The sequence below is a fragment of the Pezoporus occidentalis genome, unplaced genomic scaffold (assembly GCF_034315485.1).
Source record: "Pezoporus occidentalis ecotype Australia unplaced genomic scaffold, CSIRO_AGI_Poc_V1 ctg204, whole genome shotgun sequence".
NCBI classification, from domain to species: domain Eukaryota; kingdom Metazoa; phylum Chordata; class Aves; order Psittaciformes; family Psittacidae; genus Pezoporus; species Pezoporus occidentalis.
Genome location: NW_026913900.1, coordinates 533989 through 557237, shown reverse-complemented (window position 1 = coordinate 557237; position 23249 = coordinate 533989). Strand labels below are relative to the sequence as shown.

Below are 23249 nucleotides of genomic sequence, written 5' to 3'. Positions count from 1 at the left end.
CCCCCCTCCCCCATGAAGGCTCATTCACATCTGCCAATCCAGCTCTGGAATGATCTCTCGGGTGTATCATCCCTGCAGGTTTCAAACTGCAGGTTTGTTCTCAAACTTTTCAACATTGTAAATAAAATGTGAGAGAAAAAAAAAAGTATGTTTATTTTTTCATCTCAATGGTTTTAGAAGCCAAGTTTATACTTCCAAGGCACTGGAAATCTAAGCTCAGTCATTTTCACTACAAGTAAGTGAAATCTCAGTCCTCATACCCTACAGGCCACCAACAGGTTCTACCTGTACCCTCCTGCAAAGCAACTCTATCACAAATAGAAGCATCACAAGCATTTCCAAAGCAGTGGCACAGTCCTGGGAAGAACAGTCAAATACTGCTTTCTAAATACTTTTTGAGTTACTCTTGGGAAGTACAATGTAGTGAAAAGGACAATGACCTTGTTTCTATACCAGGGCTGTAACAAGGATTAAAAAGTATCGTTCATCTGACACAAGCTAAGGCTGGAAATTATTCGTTTCTAGGTTCATTCAAAACTCTTAGCTCTCTAAACACAGTACTTGAAGGGAGGGGTGGAGGGGGATAATATTAAATACTGCCATGATTTTGAAAATATCTGCCATAGTGTAGTATTTGACTACATCAGATAATTAACTTTTACAAAACTTTATTCAACCATTTCTGAAACCAATAACATTGGCACTAAAAGCTTCATGAGACAACACAGCTATTGGCCTTTATGAAACCTTTATTTTCTTAATGATTAAAATAAAAAACACCCAAAAACCAAGTCAAGCACAGGCAGAAGGGGGAAAAGAAGGATGAAAAGATAACACAATAGCATTGCAGTTTTTAACAAACCTATAGACTATTTTTTTGCTTGTCAGTTTTATAGACTCAAAATAACCAATATCTTAAGAAAAAAATATTTTGTTGGCCAAATAACACCCTGAGACCATTTCCAGGGTACACACTACACCACCTTTGCCACTCTTTAAATAAAGAGTGCATGGTACCTAGTAACCAACTCTACAAGGAAGCAATAGAAACAAATACAGTTTTTCAGATAAAAAAAGCAGGAGAAAAATCAGGCATACAGTTACAATACACTCCATTTATGCCTTCACAGTCATCCTAACAGCGGCAATGCCTCTTTACAACTTCCCTACTTCCACAGACACTTTTTCAGAGCATCTCTTGAGAACTTTGACCATCGGAGTTTTCTTATTTTAACTTTTTAACTGCTCCAGACATATAAAATAAATGGGGAAAAAATTTCTAAAGGCGCAAAGCAGGTAGGGGAAGTCCTACAACCAAAATGAGTTTCAGTCATTTGGGATAAATAGGTGAGCACGGACAGATGATGATTTACACATAGCCCAATGGAAGCAAAGAGACCTGTTCATCATTCCCCTGCCCACAAAACAGAACAAAAAGCAAATATTAGAAAATAGCTTCTAAAACCAGAACAATTATATTTAATATGTGTTTTTTTCTTTCTTAAACAGGAATATTCTCAATGCAGTGAAAAACTGAAAGGGATCCTCAGGATGTATCTACATTATCTCAAAACACTTAAGATACAACATAATTAAAACTCTGCACCTAGTACCTATAGACATCCTTTGCCTGGTAATTCTGAGTCAACAGTCTGATGCAATAGCCATTGTGATGGTGCTTACAAAACATCACTTAAAGATACTCAACTATTTTTCTGAGGAAGTACAGAAAACTACGAATAAGCCTGTAATTCAGCACTCAATGCCATTTCTCCTGTACAATGCTTACCTTCTAATGTTTTGAATGTGTACAAGATGCATACTTCCCCCACCCCAGAAAAGTTCATATTTTGTTCAATATGGGGATAAATTCCTTTCTGCTACTGTGAAAAGAAAATCCTTCATGGCACACTCAAAAGACCTTTTCAGCTGAGATTTCTAAAAAGGTAATCTGATGCAATGAAAATTGTTTGAAAACATCTGGACTAAAATGAAATGCAGCAAGGAGCAATGGACAGGCTATTTTCAGCCTTGGGACATTTTGTTTCTTGCTTAAAAGCCTACATTTGTAGTGCTGACATCTCTGTACAATGCTCACTTCTGTTAATACTGTCCAGACAATTATAAAAATGAGTTATCAAAAACCCAGTCACCAGAACAATTTGGTACTTTAAAATTCCTTCTATTCCAGGATCACTGATTACAGCAATCATTTTTCAAGCAAGTCATTCAAACAACAAAACATACAGGAAAGACTGTACTAAGACCTGCTAGGAAACAAGAGTGGGGTAAAACCTTATTAGAACATAAAATTCTCCCAAGCTATGCACAATACTTAACAGTAGCAGGTGGTTTTGAACAGTTCAGGCTTTTCCAAATGAGCGAAAACCCGGAGCTCAACCATATAAACCATCTAGACTACCCTACAGTCAAATCATCTTCAGATGTTGCATTTATAGTCCTTCTTTTAGATGAAAAAGGGAAATAATGGTAAAAAATATTGAAGTATAATTTCCAGAGTTTTCCAGGTAATTTCCAAAATTTCTTAAGGTTATTAAGTTTAATGTTATTAAATTAAGGCTATTAAGCTTAAAACCACACATACACACTTAAAGGCTGTGTGGCCCTGTGGCTGCTTGAAATTTTACAATTGGAGTACTTCGTTGAAAAGACAGCTCTTAATTTCATTCAAATCCACTCAGTGATCTCAAAGCTTAACCAATCTTCTTAGAGAGGAAGCAGACATACTGCTAATATTTGCACATCTGACTTTTACATGTCAGTATGTTCCATCTTAACTCACCTACTTGCATCTGACACATTTTCTGAAATTACCTAGTTCAGGCTTAATATGCTGTCATACCATGTAGTAACATACATTCAAATGAGAAAATATAGTTGGGAAAAAAATGCACTAAGCACATTCTGCAGGTATTACCCCATGTCTCACTAGGTTTATGCCACAATTTAGCAATTCAGTAATAACACATTTGTTACATAGTCCAGTGAAATATAAGATTGTTCTTCTATTTAATTATTCCTAAGTGCAACACACTGACTAACAGAAACAAGACTCATTGTAATATGCTTCACTACTCCTCACTTTAAGAATATTCTCCTATATTCTGAAACCTGTGCAGAATAACTCCAGTAGAAAAAGTAGTATCTTAGAAAGCATATACACATGTCCATATGAATATTGCTAGGCCAAAATTTAAATAGTAAGGATTTGTCCAATTGAAACATAGCTTCTCATACAACTTCAATTTTTTTCCAGAAAAGGAAGCCAGACTTTTGGAAGAGCAAAACATCTGTAATAGAGATGTGTGATATTTATGGAAAATATAAAGTTGTGTTTATAAATGAACTTATTTACATATCTGTATTGCATATTATGTAAGTTTAGGTATTTCTAAATCAAATTTATAGAAAATGTGAAAAAGGTATTAAGTGAGGTTGTAGAAATTTTCAGGTTGACACTTGCATGTAAAATCAGCCAGCAACAAGCCTCCCATCCTGACTGTTTCGGACTTCTAAAAGGACCTAGGATCCAGAAAGTATAATTGTCATGCAAGTTTTAACAGAAAGCAGCGAGAAATGGGACTTCTTTTGCAATCCTGTTTCAAAATTAGTTAAAGCTGTAACTGTAAGACAAACTCTAATAGCCCACATCCTATACCGTGTAAAAGCACAACTAAAGGGTGAAGAAAAATAGCAATATATTCCTTCAGCTTGACAACTGACCTTGTTTTCTTACTACATAGCTTTTTATTAAATTCTAGGATAAGCTGATATTTGTGCCATAAAAAAAAAAAAAAGCTAACAGCCATAAAATGAGTGAGCTCATGCTTGGCTGGAACAAGAGGAAAAGGAGCACAGATAAAGTGGTCTGGTACATTCTTCCTTCATGCCGAAGCCTCTTCTCTGCAGTTCAGTTTAGACAGCAGAGACACTGGTCTTTTTAAAGAGCATTATCACGTTTCTTTCAACCTCTTAGAAAAATTCAAATTTAAGAGTTATAGAGCTTCTTTCATAAGAGAAAATGATTTCCTGAATGCTGAATTTATATAGGAATCAAGAGCAAATACGCAGATCCTGGTCATTAAATACATTGATTGGCTTCAAACAGCTTTCTCAGTAGACAAGAAGACCACAAGACATCCACAAACAGGTACTGCAGACACACACATGCTTTTTCCTATACTAAAAGCCAAATCTAACAGTTGCAAACTGGGCATTACACAGTGGAGAATATCTGCATATCTGACTTGCATCAAGTAGGCACCAAGTCCTGCATAGCCTGGAAAAAGTTCATTTTAAAAGGTGTAAGTACCTTCAAGTGAGGTTCAGCTAAAATGTCAGTTACCATTACTATTTTGTCCTCCCAGAAGAGGTTAGTGTACAGATCCCCATGCCCTTCTGTCAGCAACATCTCCTGTTGGTACTGTGCCACAATGGGGCTTGCGTGACAAGGCAACTTCTGCCTCTCATCTTCAATCCAGCACAGTCATAAGAATGTAAAAATGGACAAAAGTTCATGAAATCCCATCAACAAAAGATGCCTGGAAAAGTCTAACAGCAAGTAAAACAAGTAATTATCAGCACTTCCTTACAATGCTCTTTACTTGCAGTAATCCATTTCAGTACCAGAGCCCATCACAGTATCTGCATAGATGTCACTGGTGTCGTTCTACCAATAATTTCTCCAAATCCCTTCAAAACCTGATGTAAAGTCATAGCATCCTTTACATCCACTGAGAAGGAGTTCCACAGCCTTTTATTCAGCATCTAGATAAGTACTTTTGTCTAGTTCTGAAACTCTTACCTGGCTAGAAACACCCATCTGATGTCCCTTAACTAGACACCCATCTGATGTCCCTGTTGCACTAGACAAATGAATAGTCATTTTCTCTTCACCCTCTCTTACATTTATATTGGATGGCACTGTTATACTTATCCTCACTTGTCTCTCAGCCAAGATAAAAAGATCAAACAGTACTAGCTTATTTAATGTTCCTCAAATGGAAGCTATTACATACCTTTACACCATTCCTGACTCCTCTCATAGTGTCTTCTCCATTTCACAGACACAAGCTTCCCACCAAGATGTTCAAGCTCAAAGAGTTCAGACAGACATAAAAATAGTTATGGACACAATGTGAACATCTGCAAGATGTATTGCGATACATTTTTCAGATGACTCACAGAATCTCAGAGACAATCACTGTGTATGCCACACAAGTTTACATAAACTCCAATCTTCAGTCTATGCTTAACAGATCAAACTTACGTCTAAACTATTTGCCATTTTCAATACATCAGTCACAAGCAGAGATGACATGTCTTTTAATGATATGCCTCAGTACTGGAGTACAGCCTCTAGTAATTTTCAGCACTTGATAGCATACAGACATAATTTCACCAAGTAGCTTTTTAAACACAGATATTAGGGGATTCTAAATGCCAGCAGTCCTTACATAATGAGTCCTCCTCTTTCTGCTTTGCATATACAAAAAAAAAAAGCAGGAGAAGAGTGGCTAAAAACCAAATGACTGGATCTGAGTCTTTCCTTTTAGTGAAGCATGTCAGGAAAGCCTGTATAACTTAGCTTGCAAGTAAGAACTAAAAAGCATAGAGTATTGTTCTTGTTTTCTGATACTAAAATGATGTAACCGCTACAGTTCTTTCTCCAGGTTTCAAAGGAGTTGAGGCAAAGGAAATTAAACCATATGACCAATAAAAGCGCCCATTGTTTCATTGCCTGCAGAGTTCCTTTTTTGTCACTTTAAGCATCTGCCTTACATATTTTGTCAGTAATTTGTTTCTAACTTAAATATTTGTGCTGAATCTTACAAGTTTTAGATGGGACCAAGTAACTCTTCAAAACTGCTCTACTATAAAGGGCAAGAACAAGTTATGAGGCTGTTCACCAACTGGTTTACCTCATGAGAGCTCAGAATTTAATGGCAACACAGGTTCTGTATCATGAAGGTTCCTGAAGCCACACAACATAAATCCTGATGACTTAAGTTCCTGTATACTGTGCAACTAAACCTGAATTTAAAAGAAGGATCACCTTTAAAGAAAGTTATGCACTCCTTATACAATGTCATGTCATTTTCAGGTTTAAACACTCCTCTGTTCCTGAAAGAGCAAGACAGGTGCCAGCAATAAGAGGAAGAGTTCATGAAACAACATTAGCAAGAATTATGCTTAAGCTCTAAGAGACTTTAAAGCAATACAGAAAACACAAAGCATGCCCAGAACAAGCAGGCCCAATCTAAAGCAGCAGACAATGTGACTGTCTTAAATGATAAAGCTCTACTTTTCCCTTTAAATAAACTTGTTCTTGCAGCAGATTAGTCTAAGACATAAACCTTCGATGACCCCACTAGACACTATTTCATGCACTTGGAAAAAGCAAAAGAGTTTTCCTGCCTGGAAGTGGAAGGGCAAATCTACGAGAAAGAAAAATAAAATACTTCCACAGCACATAGCACTATTGATCCAAAGCATGTAATACATTCCCAGCCTATTATCATTCACATAAATAAAGCTCATCTACAACACTTTGTGGGTCTCAAGACAGCTCCATCCAGAGCAGTTTCCTCACCATTCCTTTTCTGCTTGTTGCTTACTCTTTGCTGTCTGTCTTCTAGGTAAATTCTAGAGAAACAGACACAAGGATGACTTACAAGTGACAAGAATTTTGCAACAAGAAGAAAAATGTCAGCACTAACAATCTGCATCCACTAAGCAATAACTTGAATAAATCCTAAGCCTGTTTGCCAAACAAGCAAACAGATGGCAAAACAAATCAATACAACAGTGTGGAAATTCTATAGAGAACAACAGAACTGTCAGATGTCTCAAGCAAATAAACCACCAAGAGCTTTACATACATTACTGATGGGTGCTATGAACTTAAAGAATTAAAAATCCTCCAAGCTCCACATTTACTTCACTGTACAAATAGGAATTTTACTTCCACTTGGTTAACTGCAGAACCTTTTTAAAATAGTGCGAGGGCTCCCTCTCCTGACAACACTTCGAACAGCCTGTGTGTGTCACGGTACATTTTGAAAATAGCTGACGGGAAATAGCTATTCGAGCCAGGATTTTTTAAGAAAGCTGAAAGTGTTTTAATCTTAAAGGAAAATGAACTTCAATCCAAGAAACTGGTAATTATTATGAGAGGACTGTTTTTAATCTTATAAGTAGGATTTTAAAATAATGCACATTTTGACTGTGTAACTTTTGAAGGAAACTGCCTAAAACAAGAAACACAACCCAAGACAAACATGAAAGCATTAACAGATTAATAGATAAGGTAAGATCTGCCCAGAATCAGAATTTAAAATAACAAATGTTACTTTATAATTTACTAAGCACAGACCCATTGACCTATTGAAGTAATTATCTGAATACAAAAAAATCATGAAAATAGACAACATCAGACCCAGCTCCTTTTTAAATCAGACCACAGAATTCTTAGTTAAGAATGCACTGGAAGTCAATAGTACCCAAGAATATACATAGATATTTGAGGATCATAAACTCTGTAGTACTTGTGATTATTTCTCCCTTTGTTGAGCTGCTGCCCCTCCCTTTTGGGCTGATTACTCAAACCAGCTTTTCTTTCAACCAACCCTCTCAACTTTTGCTGAGCAAACATAATCTGAAACAGTTACCCTGCTCCCTCAAAACCCTAAGACAAACAAGAAAATACACAAGCCAGTTGTAAGCCGTTAATTGCTAACTCCCAAATATAGTCATTTCAAAAGCCTCACTGCACTACAGCTAGTATATTTAGGTCATTTCCGCAGAGGATCTCAGCTTTTCACTCAAAAGCTGCTCAGTTAAGCAGACTGTGAACAGTCTTTGATAGCAGATGCCTTGTTAATTTACAGAACTGGAAGAGTTCACCTATCCCTTCATAATAGAAAAGATGTTTACATCTCTCTACAAAATGTATCCCCTCTGCATATTCTGTTCACTAAACTTAATATATTTGATAAAGCCAGGGTAAGATTTTGCTCCTGTGGTCTACAAGGAGCCACTGTCTTCTAGTGCTTCTCTGTTCCCTATTTAATATATATGGCTACATGTTTTTCACCTCGGTCCAAAAATTTGTATCTTGTCTCCTCACTTCTTCTGGGAACCTCACAAATACATCACTATTGCCAGGTGACAGAAATTTCCTTTTCACCCTCAGTGAAAGATTGATACCCAATACATAGTTGATTTCCCTATCATTCTTCTCCTCTCTGGGGACAGCTGATATCATTTACTCTCCCTGGCTGATGATCTCTGAATCTAATCACCCATAGGTTCTGAACTCCCAGATGCATAATATGATCACATTAGGACAAGCTCAGTTGTGTTTGTAGCAATACAGTGCAAATCTGGTACATTTCTGAGTCAGATTTTTAAATAGTGCTAGTACTTTAAAATATTCTAGTAAATTAAATATGATTCTCTATTAACAGTTGAGCTGGGCAAGTTCATTTCAATCAGTACAAGAGTCAACAGGAGCAAAGAGGCCAAATGTCCACAGCCTCAACCATCCAGACATTCTCTGCAGCCTGAAAAACAGAGACCCCCACAAGGAGAGGAGGGAACACCAAAATGGCAAGATGAGTGAACGCAGTAGCTCTCATAGCTAGTAAATATGATACCACTGGCATATAGGTACTTTGTCAGTAACACCACCACCATGTTGCATGCAAAACAAAACTCATTCTGCAAAACAGTCCCTATATGCAATGGAAACAGGCAATACAAAAAACAGTTCCTCTGATCACATGAATTAAAAAGACATCTGTTTTAAACACACCAACTAACGAAATTAATTTCAAACCAAATTTAGTTTTGCTGAACCTCAATACAGTTATACCTATCCCCACTGCTCTCTCAACCAATACAGTTTAGCAAGCCCCTCCCAAGAAAACAAGTACATGAGTTTTAAAAGCACTTCTGAGCTGGTGGAAGAAAAATACAATTTCTACTGCACCATATTAATCTCCCATACTGATTTAGGTAGCATAGCTTCTCATCCTCAGTCAGGATGTACATTAATAATAGTCCAACTTGCATTTATCACTTACTATTTGTTTTTCTTTTTTCAAGAAGGTAACTTGAAGTCATGAAAACCACACCAACCTTTCAAAGGCTCTAAAGTTGAAATTCATTATCTCAGTATACAGAAAAATTTTACTGCTAGACCAGCAAAACACAGACTATACACATACCACTGCAACACAAAAGTTGTTTAAAAAAGAGAAAAAAGAGCAACACTTAAAAAAAACCCACAAAAAATTACACTGAAAATATTAATACAATTTCTTAATAAGTCTGGTTTTCATAAAGGCATTTCTCACCTTGCCTTCAGTAACCTTAGGTGTTACTGAAGCACTCAAATTATCTGCTTAAGATTTAAAATTAATCCAGTTTATAAAGCTTAATTAGCATTTCAACTGAAGTTACCAGCCAAATAACCATCCACATAGGTGACTGCAAAACTTTTACTCTTGAAAAGGGAAATAAAGCCAAAAGCATTGAGATGTATAGACAAAGCAGTCACTTTTGTTTTATTTCCTATTTCAAGTCAACTTGGTTTACCTTCTCACAGAAGTCGTTAAGAGCGGTGAAGTCCCATTTCTTGGAATAAGCAATGTTGTACCTCAGTATAGCCTCCTGGGGAAAGAGCATAACAAAATAAAGCTTAGACATTAAGAGAAGAAAACCGATTTTATGGAATTTCCTTTGTGAAGGAACAGTACCATCTAGTGGCTAAAACCTGTCATAGAGCCCACCAAAATCCATAGATCTGGATTAATACAGCACAACTCCATAATACTGAATCCTGTTATTTTACGTTTAGCATTGAATAAGCTTTAGTCTACAGGTTTTTCCTCTTAGCACAAAACAAGACAAGGCATGCTTGGATCTGCCTACAACATAAAGATTCCTCACCCTGTGCTCACAGTCTTTAAAAATGCCAAAAAAGCATTCCTCAGCAATACAGCAGATTTTTTACCAGTTTAAGAGCTTAAAGAATTTGAGCAACAAATTAAATAGACCCTTTAGAACAACAATCACCCTAAAAAAAAGTATTCATTTAAAGTTTATCTGTAGCTTTTGCATCCTCCTCCTTCCCTGCCTTTCAGGTATAATCTAAATTATATTATTCTTCACAAAAAACGTTATAGCAATTCTAAGCTGCTTCAAATCAGAATTCATTAAAAGCCAATAAGAACTATAAGGGTTTTCAACACAGCATTAATCCCCATGATTTACAGATTTTTGGCAGCAGCTTAAATTGTTGCAGTTTTAGTGATTGCAACAGTTAACATTTCAAACTCTCACACCTGTGCATCCCCCTACCATCTGGTTATAGGAAAATCCTACATGCTATGCCTACCACAAACTATTAGATATTGCTGGACAAACAGTTTTATGTAGATTTATAAAAGACAATTTGTTTTAAAAATAACTAATATATTCAGTGGTAACACTTGAAACTCATTAAGACATTTAATTCATTAGAGAATACCTTGAACAACATGATATTTTTTTAATTCATTTCTGTAAGTGATTCAAAAACCAGGACTGAGCCAGAATCACTAATAGTACACAGAGAACCTGAATGTACTTGTATATAGACGATTTCAAATTGATTAGGTTACCTTCAAATCATGCGAGCAAGTGAACTTGTTAAGTAAGGCAGTTTGGATTAGTTCCCATCGACTTCCAGCAGTTCTATCACCATTCTTTAAAACAAAAGCCCAAAACAAAGTCAGATGAAGTTATTCAAAACAGCAAGTCATATTTACTAATAATTATCTTCCCTGACAGTTTTTTAAATAAAGTTTGCTTTATTTGTGAAGGTCTTTAAAAATAAACCACATTTTGAGTAACTTTAAAGAACTTCAACTTCTAGTCCACTGCATTTTACTTCCCTGAATTCCTTTTTAACTGAAGAAGTCACAAATCTCATGAAGAGCCTTTCACATATGCAGCACATTTCCTCATGCATTCTCAAGGATAAATAACGTTCTCTATATTCTTTGTGAAAAAAGTGGATTTTGCAGACCAAACGTGATCACAGTTATAAAATCTACAACTCAAAAATATAAACCAGACTTTGTAAAAACATAATAAAAATAAGGGCACAGATTATAAAAGCATATAGCTGTGGCTGACTCTTCTACCTACCCAAATTTAAGACTTGTATTTTCTGTGATATTTTTCCTCAACGCAAGTCTTATTGCCCATTGCAAGCAATAATGACATTTCTTATTAGACTACCACAAGGGCAGAGACAACTCTTCTTGCTCAACTGGCAACAACAAAAATCTTATCAGCACTTTCTCTCTGAAACATCAACTAAATTTAATTTATACAGTATCTGTAAAAGAGATAAATGAAAAGACTGAGAGTATTTCCTAGAGGCTATAAAAATTCTCTGTTCCAGATTCAAGTATCAATCATTATACAGCCTTTGCTATAGAACACACTACTGATTTTACTCGCCACAGTGTAAAGTTTTTCAGTTTGTATGTTTAAGCCTCAAGCAGTGACAAGAAATACCACATCAACAAGCCACACAAGGCCAGCTCTAAGCTCTCAACCACTGTTTTAGCAGAACAGCAGGTACACCTCACTATCAGCAATACCTGACAGAGAATTATAATCAAAATGTGGTTACGAATTCATTCACATCCCTTGGTATTCCAAATTGATTCACACACAATATATATAACATATAAACAGCAAAGTATAGAAATACATATGGAGTATACGTTTATACTCCAAGTATATATAAATATGTACATCATAATCAATGGCTAGGTAAAATAACTAGGAAAAAAAAAAAACAGAACAAAGAAAGAACAGTAACAAAACAAGCACCACAAAGTCTTCTGCTCTGCCTGAAGCATTATAACCCAGAATCCAGCGTTTCAGACCAGGTATGTTCATCTACTTGATTTTCCAATTCTATACACACAGTTGGCCAACTGAACAAATGCAGTGAACTGAAAACTCACCTATATGTGAACAAACTTATTTGATTACACAACTGTAAATACTTCATCTTACCTCATCCTCTACAGGGTAAAAATTCTGTTCTGAGCAGGGCATTTTAACATGTTTATTGTCCCACAGATCTTTGTAGTGAGTTGGAAAAGGTTTAGGCACCTCTCCTTCCCTCAGAAGATCAACCTGCAACAGAGAAGGAGGGGAGCTCACTTCTTAAGTTTTTAAACAAAATAAATAAAAAGTAAACAAAAACATAAGTAGAAAAGCTCTCCTCTACAGTCATCCTTTCTGAAAAGGGGAAAGCTTCTAACTGACCAGTTAGAAAATCTGTTAACTCTTGTGTTATACTTGGTGAAAAGAATACCACCTTATCATTTGACCTCTTGAAACACACTGAAATAAAGGCAATATATGCAATTAGTTTATGTCCAATTATCAGCTAGATTTCCTCAACTATGAATTTAAGTATCCACATAGTTTCATCCAAATATTTTCAAAATGTAGTTTAAAATACAACTATAGTCATGTGCAGAAATAACATTCTTTAGCTAACTCTGAAGAGGATGAGAAATCCTTTTAGATATAGCGGTATTTCAAGTGTACTCCACACTTTACATCAGAAATGTAAAAATAAATAACATGATGCTCTGACAGACTTAATCTGCTATATGGTCTTCCAGCAGCACAGATTCTCTCAAAACTTGCATTTAAACTTAGTGTGCTTTTCTTTTGTTTGGGATTTATCTGTGACTCCATAGGTTTCTGCTCACATGCTTTATTTCAACAATTATCTGACTGCATACTACTCCAAAATATTAAAGTCAAATATATCAGATCTGTTCTAAAATGTGGTGGTAAAATTAATAGAAAATCTTTCATTGTCTTTTTCATATCTTGACTGTCTTGAAAATTCCATGTATCTTGAACCCAAAATGGAATATTAAAATGAGAATGTAACATGACAATGTTGAAGACATATTTAAATTCCCAGTTTACAACTGAGGCGAGGAAGTATACACACTCTTATGCAAAAGAAAAATACTTGTCCCTAACAAACCAGAGGCAGTGAAACCATAATTACATTTCTTCTGGATCTTAATATCCTAAATCCTGTGCATCAGAAAAGCCAGTTTTTAGGAAAATCAGCCAGTCTGCTTGCAAGGAATGGCATACACTGACTTCCACAACCTGCTAATACTACCAGACTAACATTTGGCATTTCATATTACCGAACAATTCAGTAAGAAATTTGATTTCAGGTAACACACTGAATGATCATACTCTGATGGTTACTGTATGATTGGCTGAGGGTCGCAGATGTGGCAGACGAGTCCCACACATAGGCATTCTTCTCATGTCTTCAATAGGTGTCCCAAACCATTTCTTATTAGTTGGAAGAGGAGGTGGCACATATTTAGGAATCTTCCTTCCTGGCCTCTGGGGCTCAAATTCACACTTTTCTTTCCTGTTGTTAAACAAAATATGTTGAAAAATTTTATTTCCACTGAAAAAAAAACTGGTAGGCAAACACACAAATTTCCATTCCAGAGTTATAACAGTTTATTTGCTAGCCTTCGCTGCGATCCCAGGCCAAAGCTTTCCCTGGGGACAGGAGGCAGACTCACTGGTCTGCATTTGTCAGGATACCCTCTGCAGGCCCTTTTCAACTGTTAGAAAATACACCTGCATACACAGATGCACATGTTCCTTCTTCAAACTGAAGAAAACAAAACAAACAACCAACAAAAAGAATTCCAATTTCTTAACCACCCTTTCTCACTAGGATTTTATTTTTCACACCAGACATACGATACTTGCAATGGAAGTAGAAATTGAAAAGCAATCCAAAAAACACTTGCAAAATTCAAATTTATGCAAGAGCAGATGAACTAATCTAATCCTCTTTAATGATCAAAGGTATTTGGCATACCTGAGATGATATGGGGAACATAAATCTCAATCTGCTATATGTCTGATGTAATATACCACATTTCTCATGCAAGACAAAACTCTCAGAGTGAAATGCAAAACAAGTTAAAAGCCTACACTTTGAGGTACTGCTTTGACCTCTAAATTCCCTTTAGCAAACTTACTCCACTCTTGGATAAAGACGTTGTCCAACCGGTTCGGTTTATGCATATACCAGTATCTTCAGATGTGGACAATGCCTCCAACCTGGCCGATCACATGCAAATGGTGACACATAACTTGACACTAGGTACAGGTCCAAGTGCTCATCTGAGAGCCAGAGGGCAATTTTGGCATAGCACTACTGATGACTGAAATGTGTTTGATACTCTACTGCTTCTTTCTCAACAAGTTAAGATCTGAGACACACTATTGCCTGCTGTAGACCTGGTCTAACAAAAACCAGGAGAAAAGCTTTAACATTTTCTAATTGCCCTCTTAAGCACAGTAGGCAGTACCACTATTTCATCTGGCACTGAGGTTTATAACCTTCACATAATCTTATTTTAGCCCCAAAAAGGAAAACGGTAATCTCTTGACAGCTTCATACTCTATCTTACTAATTATTCTGTAAAGCACTTCTAGGATTCCCATCTAGCTATACAGCAAAACTTCCCTTCTGAAAGATGATATATCATAACACACAATGCTCTAGCACTGACAAATATAAGCCTCAACCTTTGCTGCTCTGCTACAACAGCAATTCATTTAAATTAGTGAAAAGAGTAAATCCATTGTTTTTAACTTTATGACTCATTTTTCCATACTTTTGTTAGCAAATTCTTCATCCATTATTTTTTTCCTAGGAACTACCTTTTTTTGCTTTCCAACAACTCCACTATCAGCCTACTCATCTCTTAAGATTTCTCAAATGTAAGCTCCTGCATGAGTTAGCCACCCTCTTCATTTCCTTGAACAGTATGGTTTGTGGTGCTCCTTGCATCCAGAAAGGATCTCCCAGTAAACATGTGAAAAACTACTTTCTTGACCTATTTTAGTTCTACTGAGATAATTGCTTGTTGGAACTAGATGACCTTAAGGTCCTGTCCAACCCTAACTATTCTATGGTTCTATAACACACACAGTTCACTTGTTTCTGCTTACTCCTTTACTGTTTATTCACTTCCTCAGCTCCCATTGAAATCCAAGTTGTTCAGAGCAGAGATTATCCTTTTGTCTTTGCACAACACCTAGCATGTGAAGTCTGGGTCATGCTCAGGGCTTCCATTTCCATTGCCGTTCATTTCACGTAGCACTGATGCTTTAACAAACTAGATTCAGTATTTTTGACATATGAAACTTAAAAAACCACAAAAACGTCGGTCTCCTCAGATATTCTGAATGAAGTAATGGATGCCAGGGATACACTCCATTAAGCATTCCTGTACTATCATTCACTTTCAAGTATTAAAAACCCCACGGTCTTAAATCACTTCTTTATTAAAAGAAAATAACTTTCTACAGTGTCTTTAATTCCCAATTCTAACAGATCTCTAATGATTAAAGAAAAATAAAATTAACTGCACTGGATAAAGATCCCTTAAAAAACAACACACAAGTACTCCCACTAAAAATAAGTTATTTCAAGCTTGCATCAAAGCTGTCTTTGTGTCTTAACATACATTTTGCAAAATGCTTTACACAATCCAGGTTCCAAATTCTGAAGCGCGAAAAAGAGATGAAGAGGCAGACAGAACACTACCTTTTTTCTTCAACTTTAGGTATCCTCATGAAGTGAGAGGTGATTTTGGAATCCCTTTTCACACTCTGCTTTGCACCTTTGAGTTCTGATGATGGAGCAGGAGAGATCCCAGGTGACTTTGTATGCAGACCATCCTCTTTAACAGAATTATCTATTTCCTCAAAACTTTCGCAGCCCTTGGCAGAAAAATGCGATTTTCTTGACTCCAGTTCAGCATCCCCATACTGAATTCTAAAAGATTTGTTTATGGATTTTGACATATTAATTTCCTCTCGATCATCAAGAAATGGACTGGTTTCCTCATCAGCCTCTGATCCATGACAGCTATTTTTGGAATTATCTACATCCATTGGTGACTCTGGTTCACTTTCTTTCTCAAAAGCAGGTGAATCCCCTGAACTGCTCTGACATTTGCTCAGTTTCCCAGGACCCCCAAGGTCAGATATACAAGCATCACAACCAGCATCTGAAAGTGGACTTTCTGGAACTACATCCCCTTCTTGTTCACCCGTTAAACAGACAGAATCGCAAGTCTTCAGCTTCTGTGTATTGCATGAAGACACTTGTCCATCTGTCTCAGTGTCTTTTGAAGAAAGTTTTGTATTTCCCATTTTCAAAGACCGGACAGATGATGATTTCCTCTGAGTACAGTTATCACTGCTTTCCTCACAGCCTCTCTGAGCCTGCTTGCCAGTTTTGTGCATCTGATCAATGTTGGCATTTTTAAAGAGGTCTCCAGACTGCATCCGCTTCACAGGTTCTGTGTCCAAGACTGGATCTTTGTCCTCAGCCTCCCAGCTATACATGCTGCCTGTCTGAGGCAAATTTACATGCTTTGCACCGACTTCCACAGATATTTTTGAATAATTTTGCTGACAAATATTCTCTAGCTTTTTCACATCATGCTCACAAAAGTTCTCTTTTTTAATGGAAGTCATCTTGGAATTTGCTTCAGTATTGTTACTAATTTTGCTGTGTAAGCTGTGAAAGACAAGTAAAAGAATTAAATGCCTTATCTCCAAATGGAATTCCTGTACATATACCTGCATTTTAAAGGAATTATTATAAACATACAATAAAGACTGCATAATTTTTCTCATTACACTATGTGAGCACTACTAGGATCAACAAGTTTTACTTTACTGGGGAATGGAGCTCAGCAACAACCTATTTCTATTTCAAAGCTCCAAAGGATGATGAATCAGTTGCTTACCTTAGATATATGTTCCAGTGATTCCTTATCCTTATTTCAAAATCTAAACAGTATTACGCTATTATTTAGTTATTCTCTTCGGACAAAAAATTAGAAGTCATGATAAAGTACTCATTAGCTTTCATTTTAATCAGTTAAATAGAGTGAGCAAGAAAATCAATGGTTTTGTAGCCATTCCCTGAGAGCTACAAATTCATCATTTAGAAGAGCAGGACACAGTAGCCCAGTCTCAAAACCATCCTATTATTTCCTTATTTTAATAAGATGCCCCTGACTTCAAAAATATTCACAATGCAAAAGCATAAGAGCAAAATATATTAAGAAATTCTTATAAAAATTACATGACATTAAATCAATAATAATTATTTTTAAGAAAAATAAGCTAGTTTGCCCTGTGCCATCTTACACAAAGAATGAAATGTGTCCTAATGGTTACACAGGGAAATTAAATGAGTTTTGTATGAGCAGACAAAACTTTCCAAGACAGCATTAGAAAGTCATAGAATCATAGAATAGTTAGGCTTGGAAAGGACCTTAAGATCACCTAGTTCCAACATACCTGCTAATTTTTTGTGTCAGTGTACTGATGAAAATACTTAGATGCCATATATGTCCTTGGTGAATATATCACTTTGTCAATACCTTTTTTTGAATGTATTCTGACAACATTTTATATCAACAGTGCAAGCTAAGCATGCTAAGAACTCTGTATATCTGGTCACTGCCCAGATTCCCGTATCTACTAGATAGGAAAATATTCAATTATTATACAATCCTAAATTCAGCAACTGAACATTTTAATAGATTCCTGAAGGCACTAATTGCCTCCCTGAATGATAACAGATTCTTTTCTAAAAGAGTGCTCTGGATAAAGAGATAGCATTTACAACTTTACCACTACAGAACAAAAAGAAAACAAACAATAAAGGGGCTTGGAGCAACAGATGATAGCTTGGAACTTTATCCACAGGAAGATTACTTAAAAACAAAACAATTTTAGAGGGGCTTATGTTATGATAATTTAAATCCCCATGTATGCATATGTTACTGCACTGAAAATTCTGATGAACAAAAATTAAAGTTATGCTACTGCTGCCATCTCAGTAAGTGACTGTTTAAAGGTATTGACAACACCAAACCTAACAGTGTTCAAATTCAAATTAACTGTAACCACCACATCAAGGAGGTGATTTTCCTTCTCTACTCCACTCTCATGAGACCCCACCTGGAATACTGCATCCAGATCTGGGTCCTCTATCACAACAGAGACATGGGCCTGTCGGAGCGAGTCCAGAGGAGGGCTGCAAAGATGTTCAGAGGGCAGGAGCACCTCTTGTATAGAGACAGGCTGAGACAGTTGGGCTTGTTGAGCCTGGAGAAGAGAAGGCTCTGGGGAGACTTTAGAGCAGCCTTCAATTTCCTGAAGGAAGCCCAAAAGCCCAAGAGAAAGCTGAAGAGGGACTTTTTACAAGAACATGCAGTGGCAGCACAAAGGGAACTGACTTTAAATTAGAAGAGTGCAGATTTAGATTAGCTATTAGGAAGGAATTCTTTCCTCTGAGGGTGGTGAGGTACTGGATCAGGTTGCCCAGAGAAGTTGTGAATGCCTCATCCCTGGAAATGTTTGAGACCAGGTTGTATGGGGCTTTGAGCAGCTTGGTCTAGTGGAAGGTGTCCCTGTCCATGGCAGGGGTGTTGGAACTAGATAATCTTGAAGGTCACTTATAACCCAAGCAAATCTGCGATTCTACGACAATTTAAAATTGTGATGTTAACTTCAATAGAAAGGCACATGAAATGCTTACATGACTAACCTGCTACTTGAAATTGGCTATGTTGTAATCTGTCAGCAAGGCTGAGGAGGGCATATAAAAGAAATACCCTATAGAGCATCTTAAAAAAATAACAAAACCAAAAACATTCCCTCCTTAAGCACCTTCTTAATATCTTTGTTTTTCTGCAACCTGTAAGCTGGTACCTCAGCCCCTTGTACTTCTGTAGAAGCTTAACTTTAATGCTACCTTGCAAATATTTCTCCTGACAGGCTGCATGAGCAGAAGATACCAAACTTGACCTGGTGCTGTTCAACAGCAAAACTTTTCTAACATCCTTCACAAAACAACCTGAAGACACATTTGAACACCTGTAAATTCTGGCCCAAACTAAGTCAAGCTGCACATGCTTATACTACAATCACAGTCCAATGAGATGAACCAAAAGAGACTTTTGTCTGTAAATTAACAACAGAACTATGAGTTAAATACAGGACCACCAGCCAAAATCTGTAATTGTTATTGTCCTACATTAAACAAAAATAAAAGCACAACTGTTGACTAAAGGACATAGTCTGATATTACAGCTATCTGGTTCACTGTCATGGGATGCAGCAGTTGCCTTCCCTCAGTACAGGTTCAAATCTTTTTCTTTGCAGGAGCAGCAGTATTTATTCACCTAAACAATGAGGTGCTTCAGGAAGCTAAGTCAACAATAAAGTTCTGGGGCTAGAGGGGAGGGATAGGCGACTAGTTAGCACTTTGTAGTGAAACTCTGTCAGTTATTTATATTCAAGATGATGCGTCAAGGTAAGGAAAGCAGGAGAAATGGGGCTGCCTTTTTCTTCAGTAGCTAGCTGTACCAACAACCTGCAATTTGAGTTCCCCACAGGCCCACTCAACACAACTTTTGCATAGATACGCTGTTCATTTTACCTTTTGGACTCAGTTGTCTTGGGTCCTTTATTCTCCAACCAACTGGTAATTGTCTGTTGTTTGCAAACTGAAAAACCACAGTTCACTACATTATTATATGAAACATGATAAAACTGCAAAACGATTGCATATGAGTAAGATAACTTGTACTTGAATAAGACAAAAACACCTCAAGTTCTCATTAACATCTCTACTATAGGGAACATCAAGGCACTAACACTATGAAAACTACATGTGATGCAATATTTAATTCACATCAGTCAGCAACTATAGCTTCTGTCATAATCTTTATAAAAGCCAGGCTTGGTGTGTGGTGGCGTTTTTTTAATCCAACATTTTTTTTCAATATGGTTAAACAAAATAGTGAATAACTAGTTTAAAAGAAAAAAAGGCAAACTGAACTTTCCAGCTCTAGTTACCACCTGCTGAATTTTGGAATGAAGAGGCAACATGACATAACTTAAAGCAAAAAAAAAAAACCAAAATCTAACAACTAAGCATCTTAGGAGTCCACCTGAGAACCTTATTTGTACATAGCATACTGTGAAACATGGGGCTTAATATAAAGATTGTACACACTAGAAGCAACAAGTGCTGAGAAAATGACTTTTTCTTTTCCCTTTCATTCATAAACTTGTAAAGTTTATCAACATTTACTCCCCTAAGTAGCAATGAAATGTGAAAGACACAACTTTCTCAGGTTTATTGCCAATGACAGAGCTCCAGTGAATGTGATCAGTCTTATTTCTCTGATGTTGCAGTTCAGGTAAGTGCTCAATACAGCAGCAGCACATTATTTAGAGGCTTGGGAGAAGGATAGGGAGAAAAAAAAAAAAAAAAAATCAGTTATTTCACAACTGCAAGGTAGTCTTCATTAGTATAAGAAAGGTTTTTTAGTTGTGGTGTTATTTAAAGGTAATTTTGAAAATTTGGCAAATAACTTTAGCTCCCTTTCCAAGAGAAATTATATACCTGCTGCTGCTGATTGTGCAAGGTGTTTTCTCACTGCTTTCAAATGGGTAAGGAAAATGTGTAACCCCCCTAACTGCAACAATAGTTTTGCAAACTTATCCTGTATAGCAGATCTGACTATTCTTATTAATGGTCACAATGGAAAGACTCAGCATTTTACTGCAAATGGAAATTATGTAACTTGTAGCACAGATAGCTAAGGCCATGGGCAACTTCAGAGACATTGTTTCATAAATGCTACCATTCAAGGCCTTGAACTTTCCACAGCTGGTTACCAAGTATCCCCATCAATTTCTAAAATGAAAAAGTAATCAACAGAAAATGCTTACATTGTTTTAAGTTCTTTTGAAGCCGCACAAACTACAGCGCAGAACTGCTACCGCATGACTAGGTCACCAGGGAGTAACGCAAAGTGCATGTGGATTACAGGCACAAGGATACCTGTGCCATATTCAGCCATCCAAATTTTCAACACTCAGCTTCATCCCACAGAGACAAAACCAACAACTTGATGGATTTTTATGAAAACATCTTTATTTCTAAAGATTTACTAAAACTGAAGTCTATTAGTCTGTTTACCAAATGTCAGCCCTTCTATTTGAAGTGTTAACCCATACTGCCTAAAGAGGAAAGCAGCAGCCAGAAAAAAAAAAGAAAAAAGAAAAAAGAGGAGACATGTTAAAACATGAGACAAATAAGACTCTTCAAAAGCAGCTGACTATCTCTTCAGCTGTGAACTTGAAGGCATACTTACTCATTAGCACAACAAAAAAGGATAGCAGCAGATGCAGAACAGAACTAAAATGGCTTTGGTCTGAATTTTGGCATTCAACTAGCCATTTAAGCTCTATAACCAACACACATAATTTTTGTTTAATGCTACTAACATCTCTTTTTGCTACAGATAAGGTGGTAAAAAGCTAAGAGGCAACAAAAAGACAACATTTGCTTACACTCAGAGTAAACAATAAACGCAGGCTCTGGCATAAGTTTTTTTTTTTTTTTTTAAGTAGTCTCTAAATTTCTATTCAAGATTCCCCAAATCATTCCCATATGACAAACCATTCCTCAGGAACTGCCACTGAGGAAAACAACTGAATTTTTAAAGTATCCTTATTCATCTCTCTGTAGGAGTACATACACTTTATGTGTAGATAATAACTTTACACTATTACCTATACAAAGTTGCACCTTCATTACAGGTTACTGAGGCTTAACACATCAACCAAAGACCATAGCAAATCTGTTTTTTTTTTCCCTCCCTCCCTGAATTCTTTTCTATTCCTGAAACAGGTACTGTATTGTGCATTAAAATTTTATACTGACAAGCTTAGCTCTAAATAAAAATAACTTAAGGAAGCCTTGTGGGAACTTTCTACGCAGCACTGTTACACAGTGGGAGGAGCTCCACACGCCACCGGCAGCGCTCTAGGCCTGCAGCCACATGCTCATGTGGGTTCCTGTCCTCCCCCTTAAGTTCTACCTGACTGATAGCCCGGCTGAACATCATTTCTTCTGCAGCAAGTAGTTGTGCTCTCACATACGAAACACACTACCTTTAGCAGCTCACACCTCACCTGGACGGTTTCACTGTCACTGACAGTTTTTAAAGAATCAGGCACAAAGCCAGGATAACGTCCTGTACCCAAAGCCGTCTCCAAAGGGAAGCAACGCGCACTGCCCCACACCACTGGGGTCGCATACACGAGACACGCTGTCACCGGGAAGCCAAGTTAGAGACGATTCGAAGGCCAGCTCCAGCGAGGCTAGATGCACCGGCACAAGCGGCCTCTCGCCATTAAACACTGCCCCCCCTCAAGCGTATCACGGGAACAGAAGCACAACAGAGATGCAGTGAGCATCTAGTTCCGCACACAGCGGTCGGCAGAGCCCCCACTAGATCCGGCCGTCTCTTCCCGCCGAGCCCCAGGCGCGACTGCGGCTCACGCAGGCCCGTTGAGAGCCGCCAAGCAAGGTTCCGGCCAAGCTGGGGCAAGTTCAGCACCGCCCAGGCTTTCTGGGCAGAGCCATCCCATCCCCCGTGCACCCTGAAACCGCCCAAGCCGCCGCAGGAAGGGAGACGGGCAGACACGGGCCTTCAACGAGCCCCCTTTCGCGCCCAGCTGCAGCGCTCGCCTGCCCGCTGCCCCTGCTCCAGGGAGAGCGCAGCCCCAGCCAGTACAAACCTTTGTTCCCCACGGCGGTGGCGGTACTGCCGCCGCCGAAGCTACTGCCCCCGGGCCCCTCCTGGCGGGAACCGAGCGGCGGCGGCAGCGGCCGTTCTCCCTGGAAGCCGCCGCCGGGGCTTGCCGTGCTCGACCGGGCTTTCTTCCGAGGGGGGTCCTGCCCGCAGCCCACACTCATCCTCGGCGGGCCCGCCTCCTCCAGCCCAGCCCGCCTCAGCCGCGCGGGCCCGCCAGCCGCCGCCGGGGCCAGGCGGCAGCCACCCCCCGGGGACGGTGCGACAATGCGGCGGCAGCGGCTCTACTCCTCCGCATCCTCCGGCCCGCAGCACCGGGCTCGTCCCGCCGGCCGCCCCCTCAGCGGGAGGCGCGAAAGGAACGACGAAGCCGAGGCAGAACCGCGTCCAGTGCAAGCGGCCAGCGGCTCTGCGGCCGCACGCAGCAAAATGGCTCCCCGCCCA

General features: G+C 38.2%; 1 protein-coding gene across 2 annotated transcripts in view; it reads right to left on the bottom strand.

Moving 5' to 3' along the window:
* The window catches only part of PARG (poly(ADP-ribose) glycohydrolase), a 68946-nt gene extending 45707 nt beyond the window's left edge, over positions 1-23239 (bottom strand). The window contains exons 1-7 of one of the 2 annotated variants that reach the window (XR_009964813.1): positions 22792-23239; positions 19634-19700; positions 15713-16693; positions 13324-13507; positions 12103-12225; positions 10689-10772; positions 9622-9696 (exon numbers count right to left, since the gene is read on the bottom strand). Coding sequence is in view for 1 of the 2 variants with exons in the window: in XM_062618843.1 (XP_062474827.1) it covers positions 9622-9696; positions 10689-10772; positions 12103-12225; positions 13324-13507; positions 15713-16693; positions 19634-19700; positions 22792-22969 (1692 nt within the window). In the remaining variant the exon portion in view is untranslated. The remainder of the gene's footprint in view (positions 1-9621; positions 9697-10688; positions 10773-12102; positions 12226-13323; positions 13508-15712; positions 16694-19633; positions 19701-22791) is intronic. The other variant, XM_062618843.1, reaches the window with a different exon arrangement.
* Between the last annotated feature and the right edge of the window lie 10 nt (positions 23240-23249).